This window comes from Saccopteryx bilineata, chromosome 4 (assembly GCF_036850765.1).
Source record: "Saccopteryx bilineata isolate mSacBil1 chromosome 4, mSacBil1_pri_phased_curated, whole genome shotgun sequence".
NCBI classification, from domain to species: Eukaryota; Metazoa; Chordata; class Mammalia; order Chiroptera; family Emballonuridae; genus Saccopteryx; species Saccopteryx bilineata.
The window spans coordinates 255,838,298-255,854,061 of NC_089493.1; the positions used below are offsets into that span (position 1 = coordinate 255,838,298).

General features: G+C 37.4%; 1 protein-coding gene across 9 annotated transcripts in view; it reads left to right on the forward strand.

Annotated features, from left to right (window-relative positions):
• CSNK1G3 (casein kinase 1 gamma 3) overlaps positions 1-6,440 on the forward strand; it is a 106,449-nt gene extending 100,009 nt beyond the window's left edge. For all 9 annotated transcript variants that reach the window (XM_066274202.1, XM_066274205.1, XM_066274204.1 and 6 more), the window contains one exon: positions 4,029-6,440. In XM_066274202.1, the coding sequence (XP_066130299.1) occupies positions 4,029-4,083 (55 nt within the window). In that variant the 3' untranslated portion in view covers positions 4,084-6,440. The remainder of the gene's footprint in view (positions 1-4,028) is intronic.
• The last annotated feature ends 9,324 nt before the right edge of the window (positions 6,441-15,764 follow it).

Below are 15,764 nucleotides of genomic sequence, written 5' to 3' on the forward strand. Positions count from 1 at the left end.
AAGACTAGATAATTGAATTTGTTGATATAAATAACTTGCTCACATCATCTGTGAGAACTAATGTATGTGCTAAATCCTAGAATCTTTGCTATTATTTCCAGTTATCATTACCAATAACTTTTTTCCCCTTTGAACTGTACCAAGTGATAAAATAACATTGTGTCTTTTTACTCGTTTGCCTGCATTCATATAAATTGATAGCATGATGTCCACTCCGCATCAGCTCATAGCATCCAGGCCATGGCCTCACTGGGCATGAGAGGCAGGAGTGTGACCTGGCAGTTGCATGGAGAAAGCAGCGCTTCTTGAGACTTGGACTCTTTTAAGAGTATAGTGCAAGCCAGTTTTTTTTCCTTCAAAAAAGCTCCCACAGGCACTAAAATCTGCATTTTTTGACGTTTCACAGGGCGCGCAGCCCATGGGTAAGAACTCTAACTTTAGAATATGCTATAGAATCTTGACTAGATTAGATTCCTACTTTAGAAGTTGCATTTATGAGGTAAATCACATATTCATTCAGTAGTATTTAATGGGTAACAACTTTGCCCAATTGTGAGATGTATCTGTGAGCAAGATCTTATGAAGCTTACATTCTGTGTGGAGGCAGATAATAAGTGAATAAGAGAAATTTAGATGAGTTCTAAGTACTGAGAGATAAAAACAGTCATGTGACAGAGTGTGGTATGGGAGCACAATGTTTTAGGTTGAGTCGTACTCAGGGACAAGAGACACTTGAAATAAAACCTAACTTACTAATACCAAGACTATAAACCAGCAGTTTTGGTAATGACTTTAAGAAATCAACCACAAGTTTAAATGCTAATTTTCTTTTTAACTTCTTTAAGTATATCATATCTTGAGAGCATCTCTTTTCTCTGTAGTTAAAATGAATTTTTATCACACAAAGCAATGCTGCTCTCTGGTGGTAGTCAGTTTAATAGCACTCCAGTTTTACTTTCGCAAATCTAGTTTAGGGATGTACTCTATTTAGTGGGGTTTATTTCCAATAACAATAGGTACCTTCTTTAGATTTATTTTGAATTTAAAATCCTTGTAAAATTATTACTAATTTGAAAATATTATTTATTCTCAAATTTGAGGGAGTTTCTTTTGATTCAATAGTTCTTACACAATTGAAGGGAAGGTTACCTAAAAAACAGGAAGAACTCATCTCTCAGATCTGAAAGCACATTAACGGTTCTAAAGATATAAAAGGAGCAAACTGAATTGCTCATACAAGTATGGAAAATCTAGGACTTGGACTTATTCATCAAAGCATGTATTACATTAAATTCCCCATTCCAGAAGCTTGTATGTACCTTAAAACACTTTTTCAGTAGAAATAGTTTTAGAGAATGTGTTTTGGAATTTGAATAGTCAAGTGACATTTTGGAAGAGAGAACATTATTAGTAGACTTGATATTAAACAAGTTTCCATTGAAATATGATCATCTGCTATAATTTAATATTCTAAGTATTTGACCTGTTTCTTCTAAATACCAAATTTTAAAAAAAATTTTATTATAGTGAGAGGAGGGGAAGCAGAGAGAGACTCCCACATGTGCCCTGACCGGGATCCACCCGACAAGCCCACTAGGGGGCAATGCTCTGCCCATCTGGGGCATTGCTCTGTTGCAACTGGAGCCCCTTTAGTGCCTGAGGCCAAGGCCATGGAGCCATTCTCAGCGCCTAGGGCCAGCTTGCTCTAATTGAGCCTTGGCTGCAGGAGGGGAGGAGAAGAGAGTAAGAGAGAGGGGCAGGGGTGCAGAAGCAGATGGGTGCTTCTCCCATGTTCCCTGACTGGGAATTGAACCCGGGACATCTACATGCCAGGCTGACACTCTACCACTTGAAGAATATTTTATTTTGCTTTTTAGTTTAGAAAATTTATATAACCAATTTGAGAAGGTATTAGGTAGCTGACAGTTACAAATATCTTTGACTCTTTTTTTTTAATCCAGGAAGTCCTTAGATTCTTCTTTTATAGTGGAAGCTCTTTTTTTATTTTTGTATTTTTCTGAAGTGAGAAGTGAGGAGGCAGAGAGGCAGACTCCCACATGTGCTCAACCAGGATCCACTGGCAAATCCACTAGGGGGCGATGCTCTGCCCATCTGGGGCATCGCTCTGTTGCAACCAGAGCCATTCTAGCGCCTGAGGCAGAGGCCATAGAGCCATCCTCAACTTGGCGCCAATGGAACCTTGGCTGCGGGAGGGGAAGAGAGAGACAGAGAAAGGAGAGGGGGAAGGGTGGAGAAGCAGATGGGTGCTTCTCCTGTGTGACCTGGCTGGGAATTGAACCTGGGACTTCCACATGCTGGGCCAGTGCTCTACCACTGAGCCAACTGGCCAGGGCTATGGAAGCTCTTTTTAAAGCCTTTGATTGACTAATTTATTTCTGTTTTTTCTGGTAGTCACCTCAATAAAAGAAAAATTTATAAAGATTGATAACTATACATATTTCTAGTTGAATCTTTTTCAGATGATACCTACAATTTTGAATTAATTCACATTTCATGGTCTAGTCATTAAGTGCTATTTGAGTGCACTTAAAAAATGCAGTGTGTAATTTGGTTTTGAATGCCCACAGAGATTTTATAATTATGGCATAAATCACAATAAAGGATCTGAAGTTATTTTTGATAATGTAGGTAGAGAGATTATGTGATTTAACTGGATAGAATATATTTCTGTTTACCAAAAGATATAAGCAATATCTAGCAATTATTTTATCTTCCATAGTCTTTTGCCAGGTAGATCACATGAAACTACACAGTCTATATTATGGGAATTTGAAAGTGTTGAGTTAATATCCTTTTTATGAAGGTGGACTGATAAGAATTACAAGAATATCTTTTTAAGGTCACCATATGAGGCTTTGAATTAGCAGCATTTTGTTGATGGAATCACCATGTATAACTATGTCTTTTATTACAAAATATGATGTACACGTGTACACCCCCCACCCCACCCCAGGACTTCAGTGAGGGAACAGAGGGAGGCCCTTTTTATGTGGTGGCCTGTCATCTTTATATTCTGATAGATTGGAGAGGTTGAATTTATTTTAAGTGTGGCAGGGGGAAAAGTCAAATTTTTAGTTAAAGGAACACCAGACTTTTATATATACATATATGTGTATTGTTTTGTTTTGTTTTGTTGATTACTAGTCAGTGACTGTTAGTTCCCACCAGCCTCAGCATTGCTCTGCATGTGTTTGCATGTGTTTTGTCTTCCCTGACTGAGACTTTTCCATGTGAAAAACTAGTTCTTTTAGGGATCATCTCTGTTTGTTTTCCACCTAGGAATAAAAAACAATGTATTTCCTTCATATACTACAAAATTGAATCAGTTTTCAAATATAACACTGAATCACCTTGATTGTGCTATTTTAAATGTTAACATTAATTTTTACCTTAATTAAAACAACATGATAAACTTCATTTTCTTTAACCCTTAAATTAAAAATTGCCAATTTTTATTCTATTTAATGTATTTCTCTCTTCCAGTTTGTAAATGTGATGGGAAATGTTTGCTGAAGAGTGTATTTGGGATTACTCTTTATTTTTGGAATCGAAACTAATTCTTAGTAAAAATGAAATCCCCAATATTAGGATCATGATGGCTTTTCTAACAGTGGCTTCAACAATCATATATAAATGCCGGGAAGAAAGGGGGAGAATTCATAGGATGTGTTTTATGAAAGCATGTCATGGCCAGAAATTAATGAGCATCCAGAATAATGTGATAGGTCAGTTAGGATTCCTAGGATGTGTTTTATGAAAGCATGTCTAGTGACTCATTTAATGTTGCTTAGACTGTCTTGCTGTTCCTAAAAGGCACATTGATAAAACAATAGTAACAACTCTGCCATAGGTTCACTAATATTTTTGCTTCATTGGCATGTTCACTGTTTATCTTGCACTAGCCTGTTGCTTTTTTGTGATCATTTAAACTAATATGGTAGAGTCAGCCTTACTTTGTGACATTTTAGTACTTTTATAATAAAAGAAGTGTTTCCCTCCATCTGCAGGTGCTGCTGTTTTTTCAAACGAAGGAAAAGGAAAACCATACAGCGCCACAAATGACTCTGGACGCAGACAGATCATGGGGAGTTGCTTATGTGTTCATCTTCTGTCTTGTGATTAAAATCATCTCTGTAGTGACCACATATATTTTCAAGGACTCACTCTCAGAAACAAAAATGTCATACTTTCGGACTTCATTTTGTGGTTGTCTTACATTCATTTTTTTTTTTCTAATTTAACTTTTGTGGAAGCTTTAAAGTTTTGTCAAAACACAAGTGCTTTGCCCATCAGTGAATGGAATGGACCAATGAGGTAGTATTGATGAAAACAGTTCTTTCTGTAGAACATTTTTCAGAAGCTCTCCTCCTGCCGTAGAAAGCAGTACAGTATCTTAAACGTCAGCCAGTTATATAGCTAATCTGGTTCTTTATAACTTCTATAAGAGCATCATCAAATAGCAAATTTCTCCCCAGTGGATAACACAACAAAGAAAACAGAATTGCCCAAATATTTAAAGACCTAATTCCTTGAGAAGTTCATTTTTGGTGTGACGTCTGCATTGATATCAGCATTACTGATGGTACTGCTCTTCATGAGTCATACTAACATTCTCTCTGTGAAATCATGGTACAGTCGCTGCCCAGAGGTACTGAGGACAAAGCTCTGTGGGATTGGCAGATGGTGGTGGTCACACGAGTCAAGAGTGACACGGTAAACAAGAACTCTGCTTGTGTCGCACCACTATGTGAAGTACAGTGCTGCCCAAGTGGCAAAAGCGCTTGTTTTAAAAGATGCAAAAATATTTGTGTAATATAACTATGCTTCCAGATAATGTATGTTAGACAAGAAGAGATGAATACTTTGAGAAATGAGATATGTGAGAGTTTTTTTAAAAATACACTAAGGAGAAGAAATAAATGTGAATCTGATTGCAACGTACAAGGTTGAAGTCAAAGGAGACCCACTGACACCCACTGCTGAATGCCCACATCCTTCCTCAGCAGGCAGCTTCGGACGTGCCGTTCAGTGGTGTCTGTTTATTAAATATTTGCTCTTTGATAAAAAAAGATCTCTGGTAATAAAAACTGGGTCACTTTATTGCCCCCTGTGCACATTAGTCTCTTCCACTTTGCTAGATCTTTGGACTGTTCCGACTTTTTTAGCCTGATTTTGATGATTGAAAACTATTTTGGAGAGGATGGGTCAGGTGCTTTGCCCGTAGTCTTTAAAGTGCCTGCGTCTGAACAAAGTTACGGTTCTGTAAAGAAGGAAACCCATTCCATGTTCAAGTGTGCTTTGTTTTAAGCCATGAAGACAGGTTTGCTCTCGTCACATTCTTCCAGCCAGAATTTTTAAGCAGAGTTAAAAGAAAAGGACTGGCTAGAAAGAGAATTATGTTTGAAAATCACATTCACCTTTCTCTTCTAGAGTTGTCGCTTACTCCTTCCATGCGCCCCCCCCCCCCCCCCCCCCCCGTTTGTCTTCAAGTGCGTGCCGCCAGGCGTGCTTATTTATTTTTATTGTCTCAAGGTAACATTTAAAATGTGTAATTAAAGTAAACAAATCTACATTTTTGACTTCATTATTGCATTTACAGGGATTTAATTGTACTTTGTAATTTATTTTTCTTATTAGCCAAAAGTTTGATGCATTGTTTTTGGTGAATTAGGCACCCATATGAATACCGCAAATATGGACTTTGTTTATCATTGTTGCTCTGAATTCTATGAATGATCGTTTCAAGTTCTTGATTTTAAAGACCTACACTCAGCCTAGAAAATGTTTGCTGTATAATTTGGTCAGCAGTTTCCATTCTATCTATTTGTATACTGTCATAATGTCTTAAACTACAAGAGTCACATACTGAGTTATTTTTGTTTGCTTTGAGCAAGGTAGATGGATGTTTTGGCCATTATAATGTGAAACCACTTCTTTCTTTACAGTATTTGACCAAATTTGTGTGTCTATGATATTTGTAAATACATGTGATATCTGTATTTCTTATCATAAGCCTATTTAGTTTTATTCTCAGTAGGGTTTTTGGACTGTACAGTGTTTATATGATCTGAACTCCTTATACATAAGAAGGTGTGTATATTAATCCAATTATGGACTTAAAATATTTTAAAAGTATAAATACCCTTATTTGCTGCAAAGACCGGTGTGTAGACATTTGCTTTTTAGCAATATTTTTAAGTGCTCCATTTTAATGCCAAGGAATCTTTTGGCAACACAAACTGGTCAATAATAGGTAATGCAGGTATGTTCAGGTTAAGCCAACAACGTTTTGCATTTTTATGCTTCTTTTCTGTCAACACTAATGAAGTCTACATTGCCTGAATGTCTGAATGAAACACATCCCTGTTTAAAAGTATGTAACTGAAAAAGAAATAAAAAATAAAGGTAGTTTTTTTAAACTTGCTCTTTCCCCTTTTCTCTAATCATGGATAAAATAATGCTACTCACTAATTTGAGGTAAGAATTTTGAAAATTCAGTTCATTGAGTGTAGTATATGGGAGAAACAGAGCATTAGGAATATGCTTTTGTTTTTGTTTTACTTTGTTGGAAGCCCTAGTGAAGAGCTCATACCAGGACGTATCTAAGCTTTCTTCAATGAAAGTTTAAACAAAATTTTTTAACACTTCTATGAACTACTTAATGGAGCAACAAATTAAAATTAATGCCACTAATAAACAAAGGATAATAAACAGAATTGTTTTATTTCTTTAAATTCTATTCTGTTCCCGGAAATGAAATTACTAATCCAACTCTAAGTGAATGACTGTCATCCAGATGGAGAGCATATCTTTGTGACAGTATCTCACAGTGTATCATTGTTCTGGGTGCTTTAGGGGGTTTCACACAGTGGTATTAATGCTGCTCTGCTTACTAAAAGCTGCTACAGGTAAGATAGGCAAAGCAACACACACTAAACCCCAGTATTGAGGAACAATGGAAAGATCTGGAGATAAAATGTAATGGTTAAAGACCCTGTCTAGAACAATCTGCTTTATGATTGGGGTTCAATGTGAGTGATTGCATGGTTGCATTAGTGAGCACCCTTTGAATTGCAAGTGATAGAAAACTGACTTGGCTAATGCACTAGCCCACTAAGCTAGAAAGTCAAATGGTAGAGCTGGCTTCCGGCATGCTCGATCCTGGTGCAAAGTCAGGAATCTATGTTTCTCCATCTCTCCGTTTTGCTTTCCAACCTGATGTTTTCATTGTCCGGGAGACTTTTCATGTGTGATGGTAAAATAGCCACCCAGCCTCTTCAGACTTCTCTACGGCCAAAAGAAGGGCAGTTTCACCTGGCAGTTCCAACAAAATCCTAAGACTAACAACATTTATTCCTTCATTGGTTCATATGCCCACCCAAGCCAATTACAATGAGCAGGGGAATGCTGGTCTCCCGCTTTGAGGGAACACACTGAACTGAGAAATGAGGTAGAGGACTGGTACCCAGAAGGAAACGAGAGTGTTACCATCAGAAGGTGAGTGAATGGATAAAGCATGGGCAGAATCAATAGGTAGCTTGTCATGATGAGGAAAATAAAGCGTAGATGCAGATTACATTGTTCTAAATTAGAAAACATTATTATTATTATTGAGACTTTTACTAATCTGAAGATGTTACTAGAAATCACTTTGAGTGAATATATTTGAAAAACGTTTGGACTCTGGAAAGAAGGTCATAAATTATTTGATGTGTTTTTGTTTTTGTTTAGTTTTTAACTAAAGGATTTTGTGATAGAGTTGGATTAATAGAGTTAAAAGTTTTCTACAAGAGTAGAAATAATAGAATATAAAACTTTGCTGATGTTCAACTAGTTTTCTTCTCTGCCAAGCTGTAATAGAGAGTCACATGTTATTTTCTTAGGAAATTTACTCATAAGAATACATGGGTCATAGCCAAAGAAAGGACTAAATATAGAAAAAAAATCAGACCTGACCAGGTGGTGATGCAGTGGATGGAGCATCGGCCTGGGATGCTGAGGATCCAGGTTCAAACCCAGTGGTTGCCGGCTTGAGCGCAGGTTTATCGGCTTGACTACAGGCTCACCAGCTTGAGCCCACGGTCACCAGTTTGAGCGTGGGATCATAGTCATGACCCTGTGGTTGCTAGCTTGAGCCCAAAGGTCGCTGGCTTGAAACCCAAGGTCACTGGTTTGAGCAAGGGGTCATTGGCTTGGCTGGAGCCTCCCAGTCAAGGCACATATAGGAAAGCAATCAATGAAGAACTAAAGTGCTACAACTATGAGTTGATGTTTCTCATCTCTCTCCCTTCCTATCTGTCCTTATCCCTCACTTTCTCTGCCCCTTGCTTAAAAAAAATTAGATAATATTGCTGGGCTATGACATGGTTCTGTTAGAAAGCATGATGGTTTATAGGGATATCTAGATGTCTGTGATTTCACTTAATTGGAAAAACACTCCTGCACTGCACCAGACTTGGGGTTGGAAAACTTTTTGGGGGTAAACACTTTGGACTGTGGGCCAAAGGCAAAATTGAGGCTTTTATATACTTGTGTAATGAGAAAGAAAAAAAATTCTATTAATTTTGAATTGATGAGATTTAACATGTTTACTGCTCACAAAAATTAGGGGATATTCCAAAATGAATATGAAGCGATAAAAAAAGCATTTGATTTATTTTTATTAAACAAGAACATCAGAAAAGCAAACGGACAAGTCAAAGAAAGTTGTTCAATTATGCAAATGAGATGCAAAACCAACTTTTATTTCTTTGGTGAAAATGCACTGTACAAAAGGCTGAAAGTACGGAGCATCTGCACATTTCCTGATCTAATTTTTGTGAGCAGTATATTTACGTTGTAATACAAGTTTTTTTGTAATACAGGTCTACTAATAACAATTGAATTATTTTGAGGGAATAATATTGTGGAGTTTAAAATCAATTGCAAATGAGTGTTCTGATCTGTGATACAATTTTATGTATTTCATCTTTGGAAATATCTTCATACAGATAGCTACTACTAAACACAAATCTTTATATAATTTTAATTGAGCATATTCATAATTTGGAATGCAGTTATAGAATTCCATTAGATATCTGCCTTTTGGCATATCATTCTATTGCAGATTAATTACTTCCTATTGAAGGATAGATGCTCATCAATTTTATGGTTAGATTTTTGAAATGTGGAAATTTCCTTTGTACTTGCATTGAGATCCAAAAATACAGCTGGAACTGTAGTTAACTTTGGAAAATATATCCATTGCAAATCCATGTGGGAAAATGGAGTTGCTGCTCATTTTCACTTGCCAGCAGGTGAAGTATATAAAGCAGCTTGACATTACTTGTAATTTAAACAGCATTAGTTGTCATCATAATGACTTTGTTCAGTGTAAGTTTCACATGCAAGTGTTGCTTTGTCTTACAATTCCAAGTTGATTTCAGTAAGAAACATTATCTAATATGCAGTCCAAGCTAATTTCCAAAGCCAGTCAGTTTTCATTAATAAAAAGTGAGGGTGTTCCTCATTCAGGAAAACCTTAGTCTTGTCGCTGAGCTGTCAAACTGCTGTGTCCATTGAGCAAGTCAGGATATTTAGTTTCTATTTCTGACAAAGCTTCATGGAAGTAATGATGATTAAAATTACAAGAGTAAATGAAATGCACCATTGGCTTTACAAGTTCAATAACATGACATACTTAAATATTTTCCACAAAATCCCTGCTGTTGAAATATATAAAGTATAAACAGTGACTGTAGTTATCTTAACATTTTCAGAAGTTTTGTAAATTTGCCCAGTAAAATTTTTCCTGCCCCACATAGATTTTCCTCACTCTCAATTGTAACACATCAGAGCAGATTCCACTTCAGTTTTCATTAAATTTGCATTTTTTCAAATTCTTTAAAAATGCTCTTGTAGTTGTTCCATGAGGACTATTCACAGAGGCTAATTATTGAGTCACTTCAAACTCAACACTGACTTTTCTAGTAAACAATAACTGGGCAGTATTGGCAGTGTTAATGTAAAAATAAAAGGCCTTTTAAAGTGAGAGGCAACACGTTTATTGAAATCAATAAGAATAGTCATTTGGGTGTTATAAATTCATGTGGAAGCCCAAATAATGTTCCGATTAGGAGATGAAATGGGTATTTATGTGAAAAGGAAGGGAAACATCAACAGAAGGAAGGCATTTCTATTGATGCAGGTAAAGTAATAGTGATATTAATTTTAAACTTTTTAAATTTAGTCCAGTAGTCATCAATTTAGTAGTCATAATAAGTGCTTTCTTGTTATCTTTGCTAACATTTTTTTGGGACGCATGGTTGCCCAGGCCCAGTCTGAAGATTATTTTGCCCTGTTTTGACATTCAAAAGATTTGAGACTTAAGACTGTGAAGCAGTTCACTCATACAGCAGGTAGGGCTTCATTTTTTTTTTAAGAGTTGTTTTGTTTTTTTTTTAGAATTTATTCACTTTAGAGAGGGGAGAGAGAGAGAGAGAGAGAGAGAGAGAGAGAGAGAAAGGGGGGGAGGAGCAGGAAGCATCAACTTCCATATGTGCCTTGACCAGGGAAACCAGGGTTTTGAACCGGCGACCTTAGCATTCCAGGTTGACGCTTTATCCACTGCGCCATCACAGGTCAGGCCTAGGGCTTCATTTTTAAGTGCTCCTTTTATTTTGTTTACATTTCTGTCTATTGTCACAGGCCAGGGAAAACGACCTGAAATCTGCCTTGTTTTTTAGTTGACTATCGCTGTCTTCAAGTGTCCTTGTTAAAAGCTAGTAGTCTTACACAGTTTATTTTCTCTGGACACACTTTCTGGCTGCTGCAGTCAAACAGTTAACTTTCACCATCAAGAAATAGCTTTCTTTGCTTGGCTAACAAATGAGCCGAGCTGCTTGGAAAAGTAACGTGGGTTGCACCCTCATTCTCACCTTTTTGTTTGTGAATAAATTCTACTATAATGAGATACTCTGTTTTAAGTTTTCTAATTGTTCTGACTGTTGCTTTCCTGTAGTTAGAGATATTGTGATAAGTGCTTAGTCTGGTAATGTCAAAATAAATAGTATTAGCACAGCGTAAGTGTCATTGCGTAGTAAACACGATACTTTGCCATATAACTATAATGACATAATCCAGGGGTCCCCAAACTATGGCCCGCGGGCCGCATGCGGCCCCCTGAGGCCATTTATCCGGCCCCCACCGCACTTCCGGAAGGGGCACCTCTTTCATTGGTGGTCAGTGAGAGGAGCATAGTCCCCATGGAAATACTGGTCAGTTTGTTGATTTAAATTTACTTGTTCTTTATTTTAAATATTGTATTTGTTCCTGTTTTGTTTTTTTACTTTAAAATAAGATATGTGCAGTGTGCATAGGGATTTGTTCATAGTTTTTTTTATAGTCCGGCCCTCCAATGGTCTGAGTGACAGTGAACTGGCCCCCTGTGTAAAAAGTTTGGGGACCCCTGACATAATCCGTGTTCCACTGTGCTTTAAAAGTGCAACACTCAGAGTGTTTTTTCTTTTTTTTTCATGGTTAGTATGCATCAGTAATAAAAAGTCATAGAATGTATAGCAATATGTGTGCCACTTGAAGTGCTGTTGGATTACCACGGCATTGCTGAGTTCTGGAGTGTGCTGCACAGCAGTGTGAAGATGAGAGGGCTACATATGGTCTCTGTCACAACTACTCAGCTTGGCCTTGGGAGCAGGAGAGCAGCCACAGACAGTATGTAAATGAGTGGGCACGGCTGTGTTCCAGTAAAATTTTATTTAGGAACACCGAAATTTGAATTTCATCTATTTCTTGTGTATCATGAAATATTCCTGTTTTAAAGCATTTATAAATGTAAATATCATTCTTCACTTGTGAGCCAAGTAGAAACAGGAAATGGGTTAGCTTTGACTTGCGGACCATAGTTTGCCAACCTCTGTTCTAACATTGGATGTTTGAAGTAATTTTGTTTTACCTAATCGAATGCAGGTAACATACCAAAAGAGAACTTTTCTTCCTTTTATAAATGGAAGGGCCATTTTGAAATAGCATCAAGAGTTACGGTAATGGTGAAGAAAATGTATCACATCACATAGGGGAGTTAACACTAAAACCAGTGAGTCTGGCTCTCACATAAACTTCGTTGTTCAAGCAGTGCATGGTTTTGGAAAGAGCATGAATTTGGGGATCAGACAAATGTATATGATTCTCAACTCCTTAACTTGGGAGGACTGTGGCAAGTCATTTGGCATGTTAGTTAGCATCAGTTTCCTGACCTCAAAGTGGAGAGGATGCCTTCTTTGCAGCACGGTTCTGAGGAATAGCGATACTATTTCGAATAGTTCTCAGTGCAGGGTACCGTTACCGTTACCCTCATAATAAAGTACGGTTTAAAGCTGAGCAACACCTTGATTTCTCACGCAGAGAGGATGCTTCTGCTTTTGGAAACTAGTATAAGGCCTAGTACCTACTAAATTTTGTCTTCTATTGGAGCCATTACTCCTGTTTAAAAATATTTTCACCCTGATTCTATTACCATGTGCAATTAGCTATCTTCCCTCACTTAGTGGCATCAGTAAGTTCAAAGTCATTAATTCTGCATCCTTATTGATAAAATGACAAACTGGGGAGCCAGGGCAAATCCCTGTGTCAAGCCACTAAATACTAGTTTAAGGTCAAGCCACTGAACCAATAAAATGATGGGAGAGTTCTAATTATGATAATACTCCACCACTTGAGTACCATTAACTATTTATCAGGTGCTTTGTTGAAATTCAGGTGAATCATTTAGTCCAGGGGAAGTCAACCTTTTTAAACCTACCGCCCACTTTTGTATCTCTGTTACTAGTAACATTTTCTAACCGCCCACCGGTTTCACAGAAAGGGTGATTTACCAAGTAGGGAAGTAACTTTACTTTATAAAATTTATAAGCAGAGTTACAGCAAATTAAAGCATATAATAATCATTACTTACCAAGTACTTTATGTCGGATTTTTGCTAAGTTTGGCAGAATAAATCTTTATAAAACAACTTACTATAGTTAAATCTATCTTTTTATTTATACTTTGGCTGCCCCACTACCGCCCACCATGAAAGCTGGAACGCCCACTAGTGGGCGGTAGGGATCAGATTGACTACCACTGAGTCCATTTCTTTGCATTTAGTCCATTTTCATTATCCTGCCAAAAAAATAAACTAGGTTTAGTTTGATGTGATTTTTCTAGTGAACTCATGTTTACTCCTAAAGGTCACTGTTTTAATTTACAATATTATAAATATCCTTCTAATAAATTCAGTCTAATCTTCCTTGGAATCAACAATCTGTAGTTCTATAATCCACCTTTCTTTCGTTTCTTTCTTTTGGTTCAAATAGAAATTTCATTTCCTGTCTCTAGTCTTCCTGCCTTGCTCTGTTTACCCCCTTCTAGGGTCTTTCACTATGAAATTTGTCCACATCTGGATAGTCAGTTGTTCTTATGACGGGCTTCATTTCCTTCTTGCCATTTACTTTCTTAACTTTCCAGGCTGAGGATTATTCTTTTTTTTTTTTAATATTTTATTTATTGATTTTTTTAGAGAGAGAGGAGTGAGAGAGAGAGAGAGAGAGAGAAAGGGTAGGAGCAGGAAGCTTCGACTCCCATATGTGCCTTGACCAGGCAAGCCCAAGGTTTCGAACCGGCGACCTCAGTGTTCCAGGTCGACGCTTTATCCCACTGCGCCACCACAGGTCAGGAGGATTATTCTTGATTTTAAAAAAATACAGAAAAGGTAAAGTAATTTAAAGGACACTAAGCCTTACATTTTCTCCATCATCTCTCCTTAATCTGGCTTCCACCTACTTTGGAAAACCATTTTTTGTTGGCTTGCCTTTTTTTTTTTTTTTTTTTTTTTAGAAATTCTCAACTAATTGGGGGTCTAGATTTTATACTTTCTCATTCATTTCCTATGCACATATTTCAGTTCTTGTATATATCTTTTTTTAAAAAGCTGAGCTTGTCAGAAGAGCCACTTATTTTTGCAAGCTTATTCCTTTTTTTTCTTATGAGGATCAGTTTTAATTGCAGAACTGGAATCACAGTCCGGAGGTCCCTTCAGCAGGTGTCACAGACCTTCAGCTGACATGTTCACGTTCTTTCAAGGGGCCTGACACTTCCGCTGTATCATTTCTGTCTTGCTGGTCATTTTTGTGGTCCAAATGGTTCAAATAGAACCAGGATAGTAGCTTCGATTGTTGCTACCTTTATTTTCAGGGAGATCAGTTTTTTGGCATTTGAAGAATTATCAGATGCTCTGGGGTTTTTTTTTAGGGGGGGGGAAGGGGAGACTGATGTCATTTGGCCATTCAGATCTATCACTATTAAATTTTGTTTCCTGATTTTGTGGTCTTTTCATTAAAGTTTATTCAGCAACTGTTTTTTGTTTTTGTTTTTGCTTTTTTTTTTTTTTTTTTTGAACACTTTGTGGCAGGCAATGAGCTCTATACTTAAATCTGTTTTTTCTTCTTTGGCCTGGACTTCTATATTTTCATAATTGTATCCCAATGTTTCTTCTCTTCTTTCGTCAAATATTTCCGACAGTGCCTTTTACTGTTGGCGTCCTGAATTTGACTGCAGGTGTGCATCATCCCAGTATACTTCCCTACACTGCCCTCCTCATTTGTGTGCATCCCAGTGAGAAATCAGCGTCAGTGACTGCTATGCCACACTTCTTGTGCTCCCTTGTTATCTAAAGTCTTCTTGTTTACAGCTCTTGTCTGTAAACTTTTGGGTATTGTTCTCAGACTTCCCGCTCAGTTCTCCTCTCCAGTGACTCACTCCGCCATCTCTAACCTGATGGGGTGTGTCGTAGCTAGTTGCCTGGCTTTTATCCTTTCCCCTTCATCTTCATTCCGTGTAAACATCACGTGGGAAAGTCAAATACACTCCTGCCAAGACCTTGTGAGAAGACATTATAGCCATCTTAACTTGTGCCTTGGATATTAAAATCTCAGTTTCAAATGTCGTATGGATAGGAAAATCACTTCTTTCTTGCCATTTCCCCCACTAGGGAATCCTTACTTATTGGCATGTGAGTGTCTTTTATCTGAGACTGTTTAATATCTACTGAGAAGATTTTATCCCTTACACTGAAAACTATTTGCCTAGTGTTCTATATTCGGTGGAGAGAAAGGGGACATGTCTTTCTTATATTCACTTACGAACCATCTCCCTGTTTTTAATCCATGTCTTACCCATAACCCTCTTTTCCTGGTGTCTCCACACCCCGGGATCTTAAGGGTTCTGTAGGATAAAAGAGTTCTCATCTTGTCTGTATATCTCTCTTTGGTTACTTAAACCTAAGGATAACTTCACTAAATCTAATTCTTTCATGTTTCCTATTCTACCAGCCTATCTGTGTGTTTTCATTCCAGCTCTCCCAGGTGAGTGAATCTGCTCAGTGCCAAAATACTCAGATGATAAGAACCCATTGAACAAGGCTGAGATAGATTTTTCCCTAGTATCCTTCTATCAGAAGCCTGAGACTATTCAAAAAGATGTTGGATACTCAGCCTAGTATAGGGCTTTACAAACAATTTTTTTTTCTTTTTTGTTTTTTAGTGAGAGGGACAGAGAGAAGGACAGACAGGCAGGAAGGAAGAGAGATGAGAAGCATCAATTCTTCATTGCATCTCCTTAGTTGTTCCTTGACTGCTTTCTCATATGTGCCTTGACTGGGGGGCTCCAGCAGAACTGGTGATCCCTTGCTCCAGCTAGTAATCTTGGGCTTC